Raw genomic sequence first — 20720 nt, forward strand, 5'->3', positions numbered from 1 at the left:
GATGATCTGCGGATACCCAGGTTAATTGTACCTTCTGCCATCTATTGGAAGAGCATTTATAAAATCTAAAATAATAATAATAATTTTAGGACCAAATAAGTGACATTGTATCATTACACACCAATGTGCTGCGGCACAGTGGTTGGGAATCGCTGAGTTAGCAAACAGTAATAATAATGGAAAAAATATGGCACTTTTTTTTGGTTTTGTGCTTTTTGCCATTGAATGAAACGTGTGAACTGTCGCTTGGCCTCACACAAACACTCTCCCTCAAAAGGGACTGCTTGACCCAAGCTGTTCACACTAAAAATAGTCCTGCGGTGCATCTAATGTACGCGCACACACACACGCGCGCGCACACACACACACACACACACACACACACACACACACACACACACGCACGCACACACACGGACGCACACACGCATGTGCTGCATCTTTGCTGGAATGTTCCTGAGCCCGAGCGCAGCTACAACAAGCGTCAGATGAGCCGTATCTACCCCAAAGGGGGCCGAGTGGACTCCAGTAATTACATGCCTCAGATCTTCTGGAACGCCGGCTGCCAGATGGTCTCGCTCAACTTCCAGACCCCAGGTACCGCATCACGCCACGCGGGGCCCCTGTCGACCTCGCACGCACACACACACAAACAGGTTATAAATATACGCTCCCTTGACGGTTAAACACACAGGATGGACGAAATGTTTCTGAGAGTAAAATTTATGAGTCTCAAAGGCTGCAGGTGTGCTGTGATGCATGCTTGTGGTGCAGAGATATGCCCTTAATTAGTTCAACATTTGTTCATACACTATTTTGAAGCAATTTATCCCATTAGTCATGCAAATGGGAAAACGTTATATGCCACAGTCTCCACTTTGCCGCGCCGGCCTGCCCTCACTCTCCTCTCACGTGAAAAGTGACTCGAAAGACCTAAACACAGTACAGCCTTGTTCCACTCCATTTTGGTTAACTTAGCCTGTGCCTTAGCTCTAGACTCGCCGGAGTTATACCACACAGTCTCATGTTTGCTGCCGCAGTCTGCCCTTAGTCTCGTTTTGTAATAAAAAGTATATCCTTAAAGAGGTAAACACAAGAGAGCCTCGTTCACCTTCATTTATGCTATCTTAATCTGCGCCTTAGCCCTGGATGCTGTGTATTTTACTCCCCAGTCTCTCTTTTGCTGCAGCAGACTGTCTTTAGTCTCTTCTTCAATAATAATAAAAAAAAAACACAACTCCTTAAAGACATAAACACAGGAGAGCATCATTTTCCTCCATTTTTGTTAGCTTAGCCTTTTCATTAGGGTTTTTTGTGCAATTTTGGATATGTATTTTTGGGGGGGGGGGGGGGGGGGGGGCATAATATGAACGTATACGAACGTCAATCTAGTGGTTAGCGCCTGTGCATCACAGTTTTGAGGCCTGTGTAGAGTTTGCGTGTAATCGGCTTCCTCCCGCATTCCGAAAACATGCGTGTCAAGTTCACTAAAGACACTTCATCGTCCATAGATGTGAACGTGAGCGTGAAGGCTCGACTGTACGCTTCTATGCTGGGTGCCAGCCTGTTGTTGTACAGCAGCTGTTGCCCCGCCACCCGAGGCTAAAGGGTCTTCCGACATATGGCCCCTCCTGCAGCTGGCCATGTGCGAGGCCGGAGGCGCTGGCACGAGACGATGAGCGCGTTGTAAGCCTTTGCTATGCTTTTGATTTTTCTGTGGTTTTCCCTCCTCCTCCTCAGATTTGGCCATGCAGCTGAACCAGGGAAAGTTTGAGTACAACGGCTCCTGCGGGTGAGCGCATCTCCTTCCTTTCGCTCTGTCTCTCTCATCACTTAAAGCTTGTCACATCTCATTAGCGGTTGCCGTTGGTGACCGTAGCCGCCGCCTGGCCCTCCCCGGGGCCTGTAAGTGGTTTTCGGAGAAGTCATCTGTCTCTTCCTCCACCGATACCGCCCCCGCCCTGAGGACTCAGACTTCAGTGCTAATGCTGGAAATGTAATATGTGGAATATCCGTGGGAGGTCGCGGGGCTTTTGCCGAACAGCCATTATGTCTAATGGGACTCGGGTGCACAATGTCTCCCATTGAGATCTGTTAGGAAAACATCCACTGAAAGTGAAACATCATTTCATTGATTTTTCTATTACTGTGTGCATCAGGTACCTGCTGAAGCCCGACTTCATGCGACGGTCGGACCGCATGTTTGATCCCTTCTCGGAGACGCCGGTGGACGGCGTCATCGCCGCCACGTGCAGTGTACAGGTTCGACATCAAATGTGATTCAGATGTATGCGTTTTTGCACTGCATCATCCCGAGAGACCTTTGCTATTTATAGTCGACTTAAAATGACTCGAGGTACCTTCCAATGATGCCATGAGAGGTGATCTTAACGCCACCGCAGAAGGCTTTTTGATGCAGCACTTGGACTGACTCTCATTGGATTGTGCTGGGGCACCCAGTGTCGCACTGAGCCTTTATTTACACTACATAGTCCAAGTGACACAATTCAAAATGTTTGCCCTTCAGTGTCACAATTGGCTTATGTGTCATTGCAGCGTAAAGTGAAAAAAACAAACGAACTAAAATACAGTAAACGCATGTAGTTGGAAATCTTCAGATGGGACTCAATGCGAGCGCAGCTTCAAGGTGCAGATCGGATGGACCCCGTCATGTGTTTGCTTACAATTATGATTTTTGTTTGTCAGTTTAGATTCTCAGTCATTGTGGTAATCCTTAGCGGTTGAATCGTGGCAACTGGACTTTGCTTGCTTCTTGAATTTGTTGTTGTTTTTTTGTGTGACTTAGACAATTGTGCGATGAGGCTCACGATATGGTCTGTAATGCTGCATTCGAGGTGTATTTGTTATTAAGTAAGCAATATAATTGCTGACCGCCATCAGTTTAGTTTCAGTGTTATTTGGAAGTTACCCTCATTTGTATCAATGTCGGGAAGAGTCAGCCCAGGCCAATGAAACAATTTGTGTTATTTATGTATTATTGTTGACATTTGTGAAGTTATTTACATCTAATGTGTGATATGTGTTATTTAAAATGTACGTGGAAACAATTGAATACAGAGCGATGGAATTGGGCGCAGTGTAAATCCAGCCTTATTTGCGCCCATTTTCCTTTGGTAGTTTGTTCAGTAGTGGTAGTTACCGCACAAAATGGCACACTGCTTGGTCCTTCCCGACACAGGTGTTCTCTGGCCAGTTCCTGTCGGACAAGAAGATCGGCACGTACGTGGAAGTGGACATGTACGGCCTGCCGACCGACACCATCCGCAAGGAGTTCCGCACGCGCATGGTGATGAACAACGGGCTCAACCCCGCCTACAACGAGGAACCCTTCGTTTTCCGAAAGGTACACCCGGGGAGGGGCCACACGGCTGGGAGAGAACGTGAACTGTGTCGCTTGTGCGTGCGCAATAGTGCTACTCTCAGCACAATGAGAAGTCTCTCAGCTGTGACTGTGACTCCAGCTCCCCTTAATACACACCATCAATCACAGCCTCACGCAACACAACACACACACACACACACAGAGGGAGCGCCGTCAGTGCGGGGCATCACAAGCTGCCGGCAAAATTCCTTTTGTCACATGTGCACACGCGGCCGCCAGGAAGCGGCCAACACCTTGAAAAGCTCACCTCGCGTGCGCAACACCGAAGACTCACGGAATGAGTCACGGCCGAGGCGGGGCGGCACGACGCCCCGCTTTGCCTCCGTTCATTCATCTCTCATGAGGATTCTCTTATCTCTCTTCGCCGGGGGATTAATCATCCTCCGTTCTTTGTTCACTTATCTCGAGACTCTGGCTTCTCTCAAGGATGGGGTTCGTTCCTGTACACACACAGACACACAAATATATTGCTATCAATATACAAGATATACAGCACCCCAAGATGCGCTTGTTGTTATGGAGATGGCCTTGTCAGTAGTCAGATAGACTGTTTTGCTTCTATCACGGATGATAGTGTCCCTCTCTTGCTTTACTTTCAACACAATACAGTACGTACCACTCCTGTCGTCATGATCATCCAGTGGAACCAAGGGCTGGACGATTAATCGGGTTCAAACAAGTAATTTGAAATACATCTGTCAGGACAATTTCTTTTGTCCCGACAGGATCTATTCCATCCACCGCAGGCTCAAACATGTAGGGATGTGTAGGCGTAAGAAAAAGGCTATACAAAGTAGCATCCATTTTTACAGGTCGTAACATTGGATTTTTGATTGACGGATGAGCAAGGCGTGGTTTGGAGAGTGGAGAGAATGGCTTGACGTTTCACGATTTTGAAGTCTCTTTTTATATACTTGGTGATTTTTTAAATTATTTTTTAAAATCATTCAAATTTGGAAGGTTTGTTAATAACACAAATTAGGAAGAGATTTATTTTTACTTCAGCATGACACTTATTTAATATTATTCAATTGATTTAATTGAACCATTTGTTATATTTTTCCCCTCTGGGCTTTGATAAATTATTATTAAAATATGTAAAAGATATTTCTATTTAGAAAACAATAATAATTCAGAAAATATTCATCCATCCATAATTTTCTGAGCCGCTTCTCCTCACTAGGGTCGCGGGCGTGCCGGAGCCTATCCCAGCTATCACCGGGCAGGAGGCGGGGTACACCCTGAACTGGTTGGCAGCCAATCGCAGGGCACATACAAACAAACAACCATTCGCACTCACATTCACACCTACGGGCAATTTAGAGTCTTCAATTAACCTACCATGCATGTTTTTTTGGATATGGGAGGAAACCGGAGTGCCCGGAGAAAACCCACCCAGGCACGGAGAGAACATGCAAACTCCACACAGGCGGGGTCAGGATTTGAACCCCGGTCCTCAGAACTGTGAGGCAGACGCTCTAACCAGTCATTCACCGTGCCGCCGAAAATATTCATATTTTGTAACAGTTTTTTTGTTGTTGTTTTTTTTGACTTTAGATTATTTTTTTTTTGGGTCATATCAATTTAAGGTCACTTTAGCTATAGTAACTGAGCAGCCTTCTTCATCAGAAAACGCACTCGCAAAAAAAAAAAATACTAAATTTGGAACATGCAAATGGTACTTTTGCTGATGTGTTCTGTGTGTTTTTTTCCCGCCCTCGCAGGTGATCTTACCGGATCTGGCGGTGCTGCGCCTCGCCGTCTACGACGACAACAACAAGCTGATCGGCCAGCGCATCCTGCCGCTGGACGGCCTGCAGGCCGGCTACCGTCACATCTCGCTGCGGAACGAGGGCAACAAGCCCCTCTCGCTGCCCACCATCTTCTGCCAGATCATCCTCAAAACCTACGTGCCCGACGGCTTCGGAGGTGAGCGAAACAAACGTACACCGATACTCCACAACGGTTCTGGATATATTTCACGCCACTCGGTTTATTATAAGCCTTCGGGGCAACTTTGTTTACATTTTCTTTTAACTTCCTTTGTCTGAGACTCCAGTTGGTTTCCCAGCAATGATGGCGCAAGTCAATGTACTGCCGCAAAAGCTTTCAACATGCAAATGAGAAGACATTTGCAGCTGTCATTAAATGAAGCCAAAGGGTTTAAACCGGGAAAATTACTGCACTCATTAGCGCCTCCTACTGCTGGGGGGGGGGGCTCTGACGCTACAATCATTTTGATTTTGATTGTTTAGTGATTGCTTTTCTATTTATACTTGTGACAAGCACTGGATGAGTTTCCATCTGTGCTTGAATTGGCTTTTTTTTAATACCTGGACTGCCAGCCAATCGCAGAGTCAAATAAAATATAGCAATTGCCAATTTTTATATAATGGATTTTCTTCTAAATTTGATCTGTATCACACATTGTATTGAACTTAATTGGGAAAGTCTCATTAAACATCCTTTGAGTACATAAAATTCAAAGGGGAAAATAAATTTGGATTTTAAAATATTTTGAAAAAAATACTACTAACAAATGAATTAACAATTTTCTGAATTTAATCAAATTGGATTAAAATATCTACAAATAAAATAGTTTTATTTTGACCCTATTAATTTTATTTACATTTATTTATATAAAATTGATATTGATCAAAAACTTTGTAAAATAACAATACTCATCATTGAAATATTTTTTTCTAGATTTCTATGAAATGTATAAAATCTTTTGAATATGTTGTTAGAAAAAACAATCGTCCGAATATAATAAAATACATACAGTATATATAAAAAACATTAAAATATATATATTATTAATATTAGTACCAGTAGTTAATGTTTTGTAATAAAAATCTTTATTTACATTAAATACCTTTTTCAATTTATTTTGGCCCTTTGCTATTTTATGTATTTTCCTCGGGATTCAAGTTGGCAAAAAGTGGGGGGGAAAAAAGTTATGTGCTGTTATGATAAATGTTTAAGCCTTGCCGCAAGTCCACAGAGGTGTGAGCGTTTCTGGAACAAAGCACGCTTTAATGAACAAGCGGATGTGTTGCAGCTATTGTCGACGCTTTGTCCGACCCCAAGAAGTTTCTGACCATCGCCGAGAAGCGAGCTGACCAGATGAAAGCCCTCGGCATTGACACGGTACCCTCGCACGCGCATAGAAACTACACACCGCGCAGCTATGGTAAATATTGACGATTGTGTGCGCGTCCCGTCTCAGAACGACATCGCCGACGTCCCGAGCGGAAGCTCCAAGAACGACAAGAAGGGAAAGGGCAAAGGCGACACCGTGAAGACCAGCGTGACGCCGCAGAGCAGCTCGGACGTCGCTCAGACCTCCAACGCCTCCCAGAACAACACGGCGGAGACCAAGAGAGGTACACATACATTATACACGCATACATTATTCATAAAGTACACACACACGTCATCTCAGTACGTGTTGTCCTGCACTGTCGCAGATAACGCACTGGTTCCTAATGTCAGCATTGACGACTTAAAGCAAATGAAGGTGCGTACATTATAAGAGTCTTTTGTGTTAAAAAATAAATAAAATCTGAATCAGAGAAGTAATGTTTTTTTTTCTCCCACTGCAGACGTACATTAAACTCATAAAAAAGCAGCAAAAGGAGCTGAGCGCGTTAAAGAAGAAGCACTCGAAGGTGAGTGACACAGTGCTCCAAAACTTTCTCCTTACATTGCTTTTGAAAGTGTTTTTTCCTCTTTTTTTCCCCTTTTCTTTTACAGGATCAAAACGTGATGCAGAAAACGCACTGCACGCAGGTGGACAAGATGGTGTCGGCGCACGACAAGGAGAAGAGCACACTGGAGAAACTTCTGGAGAAGGCCATCAAGAAGCGAGGGTAAAACAGCAACTACAATAATATCCACTCTTGGCACGCTGCGTTCGTCTCAATGTAATCAAATTAATACCATAATACAAAATATAACATAAAACAAAATGCAAATATATTGAAACGTAAACAATGTTTTCTTCTGGATTATATTAAATTATATTTTGATTAAAATTTTATTTATTTCAGCGACAGTCATCAAAACCCAATAAAATATGTGTATTAAACATTTATTTTGAAAAAAAAGGTTTTTGTTTATTTAGCCTTAACTGTTAACTGTATTTAAAGGTATTTTGTTTATTTTATCCACATTTTCCTCTGGAACCAAGACAGCAAAAATTCAAGCCTGGGAAGAGGTCTACAATCTGAGTAGCAGGCAACCAAAATATTAGGAACAGCTCTTACTGTGATGCAGTTTGACAATAAATTAAAAAAACATTTCTCTGTCTCAATCAAAAGTTATGATTGTCATATTAATGAATTGACCATTGAGTGTGTTTCCTGTATGTTGTCCATCAGGGAAAACAACTGCCAAGAGCTGAAGAAGGAAACCGAAGTCAAAATCCAGACGCTGCTCACTGATCACAAAACCAAGGTGCAACATTCGCTGCTGTATTTTTTTTAATTGTTTTTTTATTTTTTATTATTTTATTTTTTTTTGCGCTGTTGCTTGTCTCGCCGTACGTGGCAGGTGAAGGACATGACGGCGCAGCACACCAAGGAACGGTCGGAGCTGATCGGCGGCCACGGCAGCAACGAGCAGGAGATGGAGGACGCGCACGTCACGCAGCAGTGCGAGCACCTCAAGAAGCTGCTGAACAGCGTTCAGGAGCAGCAGACCGGACATCTCAAAATCATACACGAGCGGTTAGACATGCTTTCAAACTCGCTCGTTTGCACGTGGACGACCACTTGCGTGGTGCGCAACACAGAATACCGGAAAATGGGTGGAATCGGGTTCTCCGCGGTCGAAAAGTTAGCGTGACTATATGGCTACAGCAACTCATGGCGATTACTGCCTTTGCGTAAGAAGCCTCAAGCTCGTTGTTGTCGTCACGCAGGCAGAGCAAAGAGATGCGAGCCAACCAGGCCAAGATGTCCATGGAGAACAGCAAAGCCATCAGCCAGGACAAGAGCATCAAAAACAAGGCGGAGAGGGAAAGGTGCGACACACACACACACACACACACACAAACGCTCACTGATGACACACAGTGTGTCCACACGTGATGGCGTGTCAGATGTCGTCACGCGTTTCGGTCCTTCAGGACCTTCTCAGGGTCCGGCGACTCTCCGGCACTGTATGAAACCACCTTCAAAGTGAATTTCAGTCCACGTGCCGTCCATTTTAAGTGAGCTGACGCCATTTTTGTTTGTGACGTGCAGGAGAGTGCGAGAGCTGAACAGCAGCAACACAAAGAAGTTCCTGGATGAGAGGAAGAGAGTGCGTACACAAACAACAAACACACACACACACACACACACCTCTGCTATTATTGCAGGGAAGACTGAATTTGCGTGTGCGTGTGGGTGTGTGTGTGTGTGTGTCTGTGTGTTAGTTGGCCATGAAGCACCAGAAGGAACTGGAGCAGCTGGAGAAGAACCAGAGGGAGCAGGTGGATAAACTGGACAAGTTCAATGAGCAGGTACAAGTCATAGCTTTATTCAAAAATTAATAAATACAGTCATACGCCATTTCGTTAGGTACACCCAATGGCATCAAATTCATATATGACTCCTGTACAAAAATATTAAGGCTGACTGATTGTGTCATTCATCTCCATCCATTTATGTGTGTATACATGGATGACATGTACTGTATGTATGTGTACACGTATGTAATTTCTTTTGGGGTTGTTTTTAATATAATTTGCTTCTCCTGGCACAGCTTTTGGCATCACACCATGCAAACAAACAAAAAGGTAGGCACCTGCACGGTTTCCCCACCATAATGCCTTTATTATTATTTGTTTTGCTTTCATCGTTCATATATTTATAAATGCCCTCAAGGTTGACTTTAAAGGACCTCTAGCCACCTATAGTTCTCTTTATGTACTTTTTGCTGAAGAAAATGAAACTGGCAGTCATTTTCAATAATATCAATCCATTTTGGAGCAATCGGTAATCAACTGAAGACAGCTAGGACAGTTAGTTAGTTAGTTAGGACGTTGCTGGGGAACGCCCGCTTTACTTCGCCAAAATCAAAACGCTGCCATGTCTTGGTATGACGTCAGCGACGAAAATGGAGACCAAATTTATATATGAAGTGGCAATATTTACTCATATTTTATATATCATTGCTGTCAGGCAGAATCCCCCACCACCTCCAAAATGACAACTTTTCAATAAATAAAATAAAATAAAATAAAAAGACAAGTTCAAGGTCACATTAACAGTGAGAAAAAAATTGGAAGTGACTTATCTTGGTCTTATTTCTTTTATATCGCAAAAACCTGGCATCTGAACAGGGGTGTGTAGACTTTTTATATCCACTGTATGTTTAATTAATGTGTGTGTGCGCGCCTTCCTTTTCCGTCTGTGTTTATTAACAGCGTGTTTTCGTGTGGGTTTAAAGGCAAAGGACATGCAGCAGATGGCCATGTTGGAGGAGGAGATGGAGCGCAGACCTGCCACAGTGGTGTGAGCGTCTGACGCACGCACGCGCGCACACACACACACACACGCGCGCGTGCCAAAAGCTCAGCCCACCACGCGAACACACTGTAGACCCCCCCCCCCCCCACACACACACAATACCATTTCGCTTTGAAACTGTGCACATAAACACTTTGTTTGTACGTGACATGATTGGAATGTAGCACTGTTTGTACAATCACACTTGATTTCTAACTCAAAGCTGTTTTTTTAATCATATTTTGTTAAAGTAGCACTGCTTAAACAAAAAAAGAAAAAAGCCCACAGTAGTGAGGTTACATCACAATAAAAGCTCATCACGGTGTTTGTTTGCCGACATCGTGGCCGCTTTTTCACCATAAATGACCCTCCAAAAACGCTGTAAACACAATTAAAATTGTTCAGATTTCCTCATTAAGCGCTTCCATACATTTGTGTTTCTCTAATGAATCATTGAGTGATGACTATTTTTGTATCCAACCGTATGGAGGCATAAGGCAAAAATAATTCATTATTAATATGATTTCACTGCTGAAAAAATCAGTTGTGTTGCCTCAAATATTATATTGCAAAAGGATACCTGAAAGTTTACTTTTTTACATGTATTATTCTTTCTCACCCTTCAAATCTTGACTAAAATGTGTTTTGAGTGTGTAAAACAGGGGTGGGCAAAATCCCTTCTTTAATAGCATTTGCATTATTAAAAATCCTGTAATATTTGTTGCATTCATTTCAGCTGTTTTCTTTTCCTCAAAATGTGTTAATTGAATGTATTTATTCATTTTTATTTATTTGTGTTCATTCATCACATACAAAATATTTTTAAATTAAAGAATTACTTGATTAATTTTAATATTTATAAATAATAAAACAATAGGCTGAATTATTATTTTATTGCCATAGAAACTATTTTTATATCCACATTTGAACTTTTTTTTAACTTTGTTTTTTACCTCATCTATTCGCGACCAAGCCCAGTGGTTGTCAAACGTTTTACACCAAGTACCACCTCAAAACAATACCACCGTTTTTTTTACATTATAATAGTAACGTAGTAGGCCTAAGTGTTCATCAGGTTTTACCTGTAAAACAGTTGTCAAAAGTATATTTCATATTATTGTAAGCCACTTTAACATTATGCAGTTTGTTTATCAGCACTACACTAAAATATCGGGGGACTGTACTTAAATAATTATTCATTAAAAATTGATTGCACATGAAAGTTAAATAGAAACTGTGCCAAAATATTTTTGGGAACAAACCATTCTTAAAGATTAAATGCAAATACATTGAACTTCATAGTTAAATATAACTAAACTGTATTCGGGGAGGGATTTTGTTTTCTCACGTGCCACTAGAGGGCGCCTACATACCACTTCACTGACCTCGCCCATCTCTGTTTTGTTATCAAATGTGGGCCCAGAGGACAAAGGTTTGCCCACCCCTGATGTCAAATAATACACAATAGCAGTAATGACGCCATTCAAATCAAGTTGACGTTAAAAAAAATAAACTACAAAAATGGCCACCAAAAACGCTGCCACGCGTGCAGGATCATCATCACCTCACCGGGTAATCGTTACGTCGCGTTTCTTTTTCTATTTTCTTTTTTTGTTTCCGTCTAATTTGTTCGAGACCTCCGCCGAGGTACAATGAATGAGAGAAAAAAAAAGTGCTTTTATTCTTTGGCTTTGCAAACGTGCCACTCGCCGCTGTCTGTTAGGATTCTGTTAACTTATTTGAGCGAGTGTCAATGCCAAATTCAAGGGTTATTTATATGGAGATCTCTATATACATACATATAAATAAATGAACATATATATATTAGATATGATGTGTAGTTGAATTATTTGTTAGAGGCTTTTAGCTTCCTTTTTTGCACTTATGTTGTCTTTCAAGTTGGTCCAGAAGCAAAAGTTATTTTTGCAAATGTTTTTCCTTTTTTTTTTCTCTTCTTCTTCAAACTGTAGCTCTCAAATCAAACCATACTGTGTGCGTGCGTGCGTGTTCTTTCTTTTCTTTATTTGTATTTCTATTGTACTGTTGAACTTATAGCGACGATGACAGCTCCTTTAATACTGTTTTATAGTATGTGTACCAATAAATGACAGTGGAACATGGGACCTCAAAAATCTGATTGGATGTTTTTTTTCTTTTGCCATATTTTCACGTGTCATAAGCACAAGAAATCTGCAATTCTTCACTTAAAAAAAAATAAAATAATTCGTCCGTCCATTTCTCGCTGCCAGTTCTTGATAAGCAAATTCACTTTTTGGTGTTTTACATTTGAACTTTGGTAAAAAGATTTGCCGGAGTCTTACTGTTTTCAATGTGAGTCCGTTTAACGTCATGCGATGCCTGTGTATGCTCGTTGTCGTCTACTCTCGTGGAAAAGTGTGGCAAAAAAAAAAAAAAAAAAGCCACAAAAACTCACGTACACACTCACACATAAAAAGAAAAAAAAGAAAAAAAAAGGAGAGAGATTTAGTCCATCCAGAATCACAAGGAGGTGCAAAGCGGAGTGGAAAATATAAAGCAGGGGATATTCCAAGGGGGACCATTTTTGCTTTTTTTGGGTGGCTTTCTTTAGGAGTTGCAAGAGCAAAGAAAAAAAGCAATAGTGTCATAAATTAAATTCATACAAGTTTTAAAAAATATGACAAAAATAGTTAAAATTTGCATTTCCAATGGGAGCATAATCATCAACCACAAAACATCCGACAACGCCAGTATGACTGCATCCACTTGCTCCAAAAAAGGGGGAGGCGTTTTTTAAGATGCAAAAATATATATTTAAAAAAAAAAACACAAAGTTGTGAAATGTCAATAAAAAGTTTTTTTTTTTAATTAAAGCTTTAAAATTAAAATGCTTTTGTTTTCCTTCCCAGAAAAGTGGGTCTATTTGGTGCTTTTTGAAAAAAATAAAAATACAAATGTAAGTAATCAAATGTAAAAATAAGAGTAATGAGTAATACAAGTTTTAAAAAATGTAATACATTGTAATATAATAATAACATTGTAATACATAAAATATTTCCGACTTGGACCTCCAAGGGGACCATAAACATCAGTGGCAAGTACTACTTTAGTATCCACTCGGTCCTCCCCAAAAAAGTAAAAGTCTTTTTCTTCCAAATTTGCATCTAAATGTAAAAAAAAAATGTTTTAACTGTAAATATATAAAAGAAGGAAAGTTTCAAAAATATGTCTTTTTTAAAAAGTGGGTCTTTTGTTGGTTTTCTTCAAAACCTGCACAAAAAAAGTACGTAAAAACTATACCAAAAATAAAATAGAAAATGAATGAAAATAATAATAAAAATTAATTCAGAATAAACTCCAAGCGATGTTGAGTTGTACTCTCAGCGTGTGTCGACTGAGAAGAAGTGAGCGGGTTCTGTGAGGTTCTGCAGTGTTCACCAAGGGGGAGGGGTCGCGCCACTCTGCACCCCCCACCTCATCCGCCACCTGACACTATTACAACCCCTTCTAAAACTAATCACTTGATCATAATCCACTTTCAATAACAATTTCGAGACTACTTTAACCAGAGAGGGTACGCCAGACCTCCTCTGAAAAATCTCCTTTTTGTGCTCTACTACCCTGCAACTCCCTGTGAGTACCGCGGAAAAGCTCCGGCGCACTTTTGTGCGGACGCAGGGGTGGAGGCGGGGGCTTCGGCTGCCTCAGGTCGGGGGTGGGCGGCAGTGGATAGGGGGGGGGGGGGGGGGTCTCCCGTCACGCCTCACTCGCAGCGCAACCTGCAGCCAGCCAGAGTGCGGCGGAGCCACTGCGGGGATCCGGCTGGAGTGACGCGCGCGCCCGATGAGTTAAGGGAGCGCCACCACGCATCATCGCGACCAGTTTGGGAGAATCTGGTTTTAGTGTAACCTGGACTGGATCAAGTGGTTGCATTTGTGAGGATTTGAGTAGCGCCATCCCTCCCTCCTCTCTCTCTCTCTCTCTCTCTCTCTCTCTCTCTCTCTCTCTCTCTCTCTCTCTCTCTCTCTCTCTCTGACACACACACTCCCATCATTTCTCCCGCCTCTTCCTCTTCTCTCTTGGTCTCTGTCCCGCTCAGCTCAGGTGCACCCACTCGCTCCGGGTTCGCTTCTCCGGCGGTTTGGAGGAGGGGGGAACTGCTGGAAGATGGGACAAGCGGGCTTCAGCACCAAGGAGAGCGGCCAGTTTCTTCTCCTGGGTCAGTGTGTCTTTTCAGTTTGTTTGTGTGTGTGTGTGTGTGTGTGTAGCTGTAGTGACTCCACACTGCAGTGTATATTGTATGTTTCTTCAGCAAAAAATAATATATATATATATATGTGTATATATATATATATATATATATATATATATAATTCTGTGTATTTGAAAATATGATGACCATTTGTGTGTTAAATGATTTCCATACACTTCCGCCGAGGTTTGAATATTTTTAAACTGACCGTCATTTAATCTCGGGGAGCCGTAAACAGCCCAAGTGCCGAAGATTTCTCACCTCAGTGTTTTTTTAAAATGCTGACTGTGCCGTATTTGGGGGAGTACTGATTCTGTGCGTGTGTGCGCGTGTGTATGAAGCTGTCGTGACTCCACACTGCAGTGTGGATGTGTGTCTTATTTCTATTATATGTAAAAAAAAAAAAAAAAAAAAAATCTGTTTATTTGTGTCATGATGAATTTATTTTCAATCAGATCAAATTTAATCTCCACGAGCCACTTTGTTCTTTTATGCTGAATGTGTTTTTTTTTTTTTTTGGGAGGGAGTACTGATCCGGTTCTTGTGTCGATGTGTGTAGGTGTGTGTGTGTGTGTGTGTGTATAACGTGTGTGGGTGGTTGTAGTTATCGCCTCAACACCGCAATGTGTCTTTCACAAAAAGCCTCCTTTTAACGCGGAATCAGAACAAACAAAATGTGTGAAAAATTATTTTTATATTAAATCCAATTAGCATTTGTCACATCAATGTTTTATGATAGTTGTGCATTTTCTTTGTAACAACTGATGGTGTTCCTGCGCAGGTGCGTCTCTGCTACTGCTGCTGCTGTCGGTGTCGGTGGGCGAGCAGGAAGGCGAAAACCTGTCGGGCCTGTCGGACAATCCCGACCGAGCCATCTTCGCCGTGCGGGAGAACGAGACCACGTGTCTCATGGTGGAGTTCGCCGTCAAACTGGTGGTGCCCTACGACGTACTGGCGCTCAACCGGATCGACGTAAGGAGGCCACGCCCCTACATTGTCATCCCACCCCAAAAAGTCCATAGTTGATTTCCAGCTTACTTGTGGTTAATAATGAATACCCTTTTTAAATAGATAGATAAATAAATAGATTAATTAATTAAAGAAATTTTTTAAAATGAATAAAATCAAACAATAAAATCAACTTTAAAAAACCAAATAAAATAAATAACACAACAAATAATAAATGCAAATGTTAAGAATTAAACAAATTTAAAAAAATTTTTTAAATCAAAATATAAAAGTGAATACCTAAAAAAAAATCCAAATACTAGTGGTTTTGCACAATGTGACTCTATTTCGGTGACTGTTTAATTTGCTCTTACTATAAATGTAAAGTGAGTGATTATTATTTGTAATCATCATTAAAGCCAAGCATGTGGCCCAAATGATGTGATCATGAAATGTGAAAAAATATATATTTTTATTCTCAGGTGGGAGGGTGCACTCGTGCGGAAAAGGCCCATTTTTGTTTTCGTTTCAAATAAAATGCTGATCACGTGTTTTTCTCTTTGCTAAATAATACATTTAAATTGTTTTTAAGTGTTGTTTTCTTTTCAAATATGATAATAATAATTTGGTTTGTTGTATTTTTCTCCAAATATAAGGAATATTATTCATTTATTAACAATCATTAGTTTTTGTAATATAATTTTAAAAGATTTGTATCATGTTTTTATGCTTTTGTAGAATGCTGACGACAGCATAAAAGATCTAGTTTCATGCTTAAAAACGATTTCCCCCCCAAAATATTTTTGTAAGCACAACTGATTGAAATGATCCTCTTCTTTCACCGTGTGCGCGTTGGCGTGCAGCTGATCACCGAGCAGGCGTCGTTCACGCTGCCTCGCGGCGCTCAGATCGACGGCAAGTGTGGCAGCACCGAGTCCGAGATCCACATCAGCTGGAAGAAGAACGCATACGTGCTGCGCATCTTCTTCTCCAAGGTGCGACGGCGACGCCAACATGCTATTAATGTTCATTTTTTTAGTCGTTTTTGTTTTTGTTCTAGAGGGGTGGTGCATTTTTATTTTGTATTATTTCTGCTGAAAAGAAGACCATCCACCCATCCATTTTCTGAGCCGCTTCTCCTCACTAGGGTCGCGGGCGCGCTGGAGCCTATCCCAGCTGTCATCGGGCAGGAGGCGGGGCACACCCTGAACTGGTTGCCAGCCAATCGCAGGGCACACACAAACAAACAACCATTTGCACTCACATTCACACCTAGGGGCAATTTAGAGTCTCCCATTAATGCATGTTTTTGGGATGTGGGAGGAAACCGGAGTGCCTGGAGAAAACCCACGCAGGCACGGGGAGAACACGCAAACTCCACACAGGCCTCACAGTTCTGAGGACCCGGGGATTGAACCCGGGTCCTCAGAACTGTGAGGCTGACGCTCTAACCAGTCGGCCACCGTGCCGCCGAAAAGAAGACCATTACGATAAAATATTTTTGTCCATATTTTGTCTAATGTGATTAATCCAGTTTATAAAACAATTGCATTTACTAATTGTAAAGTGTTTCCTGCAATTTTCCCAATGCATTTTTGAGTTATGTATTTTTGGGGTTTGTTTTTTTGCTAAATAAGCGGTATTTTTATTTTTTTTAAAATCCCAATATGATTTTAAAAAATGTATTCATGAAAAATATGTATGTACATATTTTTTTCTATTGTGTCTAGTCGTTTATTGCGTGTGTGTGTGTGTGCATTGCAGGAGCTGCGAGCCAAAGGTGCGGAAGTGTGGAAAATCAGCAAGGTTCAGTTTGTGTACGACACATCAGAAAGTTCTCACTTCATCAACGCCTACAACCGTGAGTCGGCTTTTTTTTTTTTTTTTTTTTTTTTTTTTGTAATTGTACCACGACTCAGCAGTCTTACACCCACTCGCAATGACATCATCCACATTTGTAAACTTTCACTATTGACTACTAAAGTGGTACCTTGACTTACAAATGGAATTTGTTGTCTTGTGTCCAATGACTTTTTCGCATTGAAATGCTGTTAATCCATTCCAACTGATTTGAAAGTGTCTGGCAGTGAATGAGTTAATTAAGTTCATTCGCATTTTGGCTCGTAACACAAATCAGAAAATAAACCAAGTGACTCGTAACTGAAACCACTCGCAAGTTGAAGGGTTCGTAAGTCAAGGTGGCCCATAATTAGCGATTAGGAGTGACGGTATTGTCGCGTTCCCCGTCAGCGGGCAAGCACACGGCGAGCACCCACCACCTGTCGGCGTTGGTGACGCCGGCCGGCCGTTCGTTCGTGTGCGCCGCCCAGCAGACGCTGACCCTCATCAGCAGCGACCACCAGAAGGGCGTCACCGTCCACATGTACGACATCCAGATTCAACCCTTCGACATGACCGCCGACTTTGTCTTCAGCGAGCGTGAGTACCGCCGGCTGTTTTGCTAGCGCAGCGCGTCACGTAGCTGGGCTGTGGGATCCAGATCCAACTCTTAGCGTCTGACAGAAGCTCAGACTTTTAAGCAAGTAAGGTCTGGTGGACTTGTGTCGTGGGTTAGTAGCTGACTTTTTCTGTGGTTAAAATGGCATGTATTGGCAAAAGTAAGATTTGGATTCACCCCAACCTAAAAACTGAAACTAACCCTCAACACTAACCCGTACCCTCCGCACCTCAATCCTCATTCCAACACTCAACCCCAAACATAAGTCCTAATTTAAAAAAAAAAAAAAAAAAAAAACATTGAATCATATTGCAGCATGGCGGCACGGTGGCCGACTGGTTAGAGCGACAGTCTCACAGTTCTGAGGACCCGGGTTCAATCCCCGGTCCCGCCTGTGTGGAGTTTGCATGTTCTCCCCGTGCCTGTGTGGGTTTCCTCCCACATCCCAAAAACATGCATTAATTGGAGACTCTAAATTGCCCGTAGGTGTGCATGTGAGTGCGAATGGTTGTCTGTTTGTATGTGCCCTGCGATTGGCTGGCAACCAGTTCAGGGCGTGCCCCGCCTCCTGCCCGATGACAGCTAGGATAGGCTCCAGCACGCCCGCGACCCAAGTGAGGAGAAGCGGCTCAGAAAATGGATGAATGGATATTGCAGCGTGTCGGCCATGTCTGTGGAATGTGTAGTGTTGGCGCTTGCCATCTTAGTGGAGGGTTTGTCGCTGGATGTTTTGGCCCTCACAATACCAGAAATTGTTAACAATGCTGTAAAGTGAATTCAGAGAGATTTTTTTTTTTCTTTTTTTTTTCAAGTTCATTTTGAAAATAACTGCTGAAAACATGCAACGACTGAGAACTGTGTAGCACTGAATTGTGGTGATTCATGAAACAGTTTCACACCATTTCAGCTTTCCTACTTTTTTGAGGGGTGTGGCTAAAACGACACCATATGACAGACTTCAGAGTCCGGCAAGAGTCCGCCACTTGAGTGCCTTCCTTCACAGAGGCACAATTCCATCATGCAGTTACCGAACTAGCTATTCCTACCATCCTCCTATCTTCCCTGTGGATAGTCTGCTGGCGTGGCCACTTTAGAGTGCCTCGTTGTCAGGTGTGAGTGTGGGCATGTCACAAAGAGAAGGGGGGGAAAAAAATATTCCGACGTGACTGGACTACACGCGCCTCGTGGTTGCGGCGTGGAACAGCCCCGCGACGACCTGGTGCAATATATTCCAGCCACCGCAGGCTCATTTTGTTTATTATTCTTTTAATGATTCGAATTTGGCAGGGTTGTTAACAACACTCGTCACTGTGGTGTCTCCAATTATTTTCACTTAACAGAGACTTAACCACAACTTTGTGTCATTTCCAACCTGAAATGTATCTCTGGATCATTTGGAGCTCATGTTACCAGAAAATATTAACGCAATTTTGTTCCATTTCGTTTTCTTTTTTTTTTCTCGTCGCGGTCAGCGTACAAGTGCATCACGGACCAGCGCGAGCGCCTGGAGGAGACTCTGCCGCTCATCCTGGGCTTCATCCTGGCGCTCGTCATCGTCATCATGCTGACCGTCTACCACTTCCACCTCAAGCTGAGCGCCAGCCACACGCCGCCGCAGCTACCGCACGACCGCTCCCTGTACAAAAACATGTAGAGGACTTCCTCCTGCACTTGGAGCGTCTCCGGCCTTGCATGGATGTTCGCACAAAACCCTGCGCATCTGATAAGCCGTTTCAGCGTTTATTCCATAACCTTGACATTCACTTTAAGGTCCGTTCACCAGTACGCTCTTTGTCCTCATTAGTAAGACAATTGAACGCACTATGTTACGGCTTTCCGTAGCGCTTGTCTCTTTAAGTGTCATCATCTTCCTCCTGTGTTGGGAATCGCTCCCTAGCAACTGTAGAGTGCGCTAAAATAGTCAGTTTGGCATTTCGTACAGCCATTCAATGTATCGGGAGCATCACTATATCGGAAATTTTCTCCAGTTATTCTATAGGGCACAATATAGTGGAAAGGGAGCGATTCTGAACCAGTTCAACATTTGTCGTCGTTTCTTCGCTGCTAAAAGTCGTCTTGTCGTCATTTCTTGTTGCTTTTGGAGCGTGTGTGTGAAACAAACGCAAAAGGACACAAGCCTGGTCAAATGTGTAAAATGTTATTTTCCTGAAAAACTATGCATAAAAACCTCTGCTGAAAACACTTCTGTGGATCTTTTTTCACGCCCTCAGAGATTGACGATGTGCGGTGTCAGTGCACAGATGAACTATTGATTTTGTCATCTCAATTGAAAATGTCTTCGACGTAGTCTTGGTATAGAACACATCCGGTTGCAGTCATTTGGACGAGTTATGTTCATATTGTGTTCGGTCATATTCCATTTTGTGTCTTTGGTGCACTGCCAGCATTAATGATTCACTCAAAGTCAACCTGTGTCTTTAAAACACTCGGGCATCATCGGAATAATTTCATAATTTATTCATCTGCATCATAATCATTCCGATTTATTTTACAATGTTTGCTGCACGTAAAACTATAAAATATATATATTTTTGGGGTGTCTGGATTAATTGGCTTTAAATGATTTCCTATGGGAAATGTTGCTTTTGTTTTTGTACAATTCAGTTTTAGTCAAGACTTTAATTCAAAAGTAATGTTAGTTAATAAGTTAAAAGTTACTTTATTGGTTACATTTAGCAGCTGCGTAAGGCACATTAACCAGGTTACAGACATCTTATCAGACGCAACTCAAAGGCGGACACAATATGAGCTCTGCTTACGGACATAAATTGTAGCTGACGCACCAATGAACTTAGCATACCATGCTAACTTAACACAAAACAGGCACCTAACAATAGTACACACGAAGTGGCGCTGTGAACCTAGTTTTGGATTTGAAATTGTAATGCGTTAGATCACTCGTTAGTGGGGGGGGGAAAAAAAAAAAAAGTGATGATTGTAGAGTACGACATCACTGCTCACAGGTGTCGACAAGCGGTGACATTCCCCGCCAAAATATAGCTACAAAACTGGACAAAAGAATATTATATATATACCAATAGAATGGACAATGCAACATAAAGTTGTGCCTTGAGATACGAGTGAGACACGAGACTGCATTTTTTTTTAGATACGAACGCTGTATGGTTGCGGTAAACTCAACAAATAAGTTTGTCAGATAGT

The 20720-nt window shown here is 42.1% G+C and overlaps 2 protein-coding genes across 3 annotated transcripts in view; both read left to right on the forward strand.

The window, feature by feature from the left end:
• LOC133416950 (1-phosphatidylinositol 4,5-bisphosphate phosphodiesterase beta-4-like) overlaps positions 1-12274 on the forward strand; it is a 50162-nt gene extending 37888 nt beyond the window's left edge. The window contains exons 24-40 of the mRNA XM_061704332.1: positions 473-597; positions 1741-1792; positions 2160-2262; positions 3200-3364; positions 5128-5332; positions 6465-6553; positions 6633-6789; positions 6874-6923; positions 7009-7074; positions 7160-7275; positions 7786-7861; positions 7958-8133; positions 8328-8429; positions 8653-8710; positions 8826-8912; positions 9155-9188; positions 9842-12274. Of these exons, the coding sequence (XP_061560316.1) occupies positions 473-597; positions 1741-1792; positions 2160-2262; positions 3200-3364; positions 5128-5332; positions 6465-6553; positions 6633-6789; positions 6874-6923; positions 7009-7074; positions 7160-7275; positions 7786-7861; positions 7958-8133; positions 8328-8429; positions 8653-8710; positions 8826-8912; positions 9155-9188; positions 9842-9918 (1738 nt within the window). The 3' untranslated portion in view covers positions 9919-12274. The remainder of the gene's footprint in view (positions 1-472; positions 598-1740; positions 1793-2159; positions 2263-3199; positions 3365-5127; positions 5333-6464; positions 6554-6632; positions 6790-6873; positions 6924-7008; positions 7075-7159; positions 7276-7785; positions 7862-7957; positions 8134-8327; positions 8430-8652; positions 8711-8825; positions 8913-9154; positions 9189-9841) is intronic.
• A 1371-nt stretch (positions 12275-13645) lies between these two features.
• On the forward strand, positions 13646-19737 carry lamp5 (lysosomal associated membrane protein family member 5). 2 transcript variants are annotated; one of them, XM_061705145.1, is made up of 7 exons: positions 13646-13814; positions 13979-14098; positions 14913-15103; positions 15943-16074; positions 16844-16940; positions 17330-17518; positions 19010-19737. In XM_061705145.1, exons 2-7 carry the CDS (start codon positions 14047-14049, stop codon positions 19189-19191), a joined length of 843 nt encoding a protein of 280 aa, XP_061561129.1. In that variant the 5' UTR covers positions 13646-13814; positions 13979-14046; the 3' UTR covers positions 19192-19737. The 2 variants fall into 2 exon arrangements, with proteins under 2 accessions (XP_061561129.1, XP_061561130.1); XM_061705146.1 differs by having other exon boundaries at positions 13984-14098.
• Positions 19738-20720: the final 983 nt, after the last annotated feature.

This window comes from Phycodurus eques, chromosome 18, assembly GCF_024500275.1.
Source record: "Phycodurus eques isolate BA_2022a chromosome 18, UOR_Pequ_1.1, whole genome shotgun sequence".
NCBI lineage: Eukaryota > Metazoa > Chordata > Actinopteri > Syngnathiformes > Syngnathidae > Phycodurus > Phycodurus eques.

Coding starts and splice junctions, on each gene's coding strand:
- lamp5 (XM_061705145.1), top strand. CDS start 14,047: ATGGGACAAGCGGGCTTCAGCACCAAGGAGAGCGGCCAGTTTCTTCTC. Junction 14,099..14,912: donor CGGCCAGTTTCTTCTCCTGG/GTCAGTGTGTCT, acceptor GTTCCTGCGCAG/GTGCGTCTCTGCTACTGCTG. Junction 17,519..19,009: donor CGACTTTGTCTTCAGCGAGC/GTGAGTACCGCC, acceptor CGTCGCGGTCAG/CGTACAAGTGCATCACGGAC.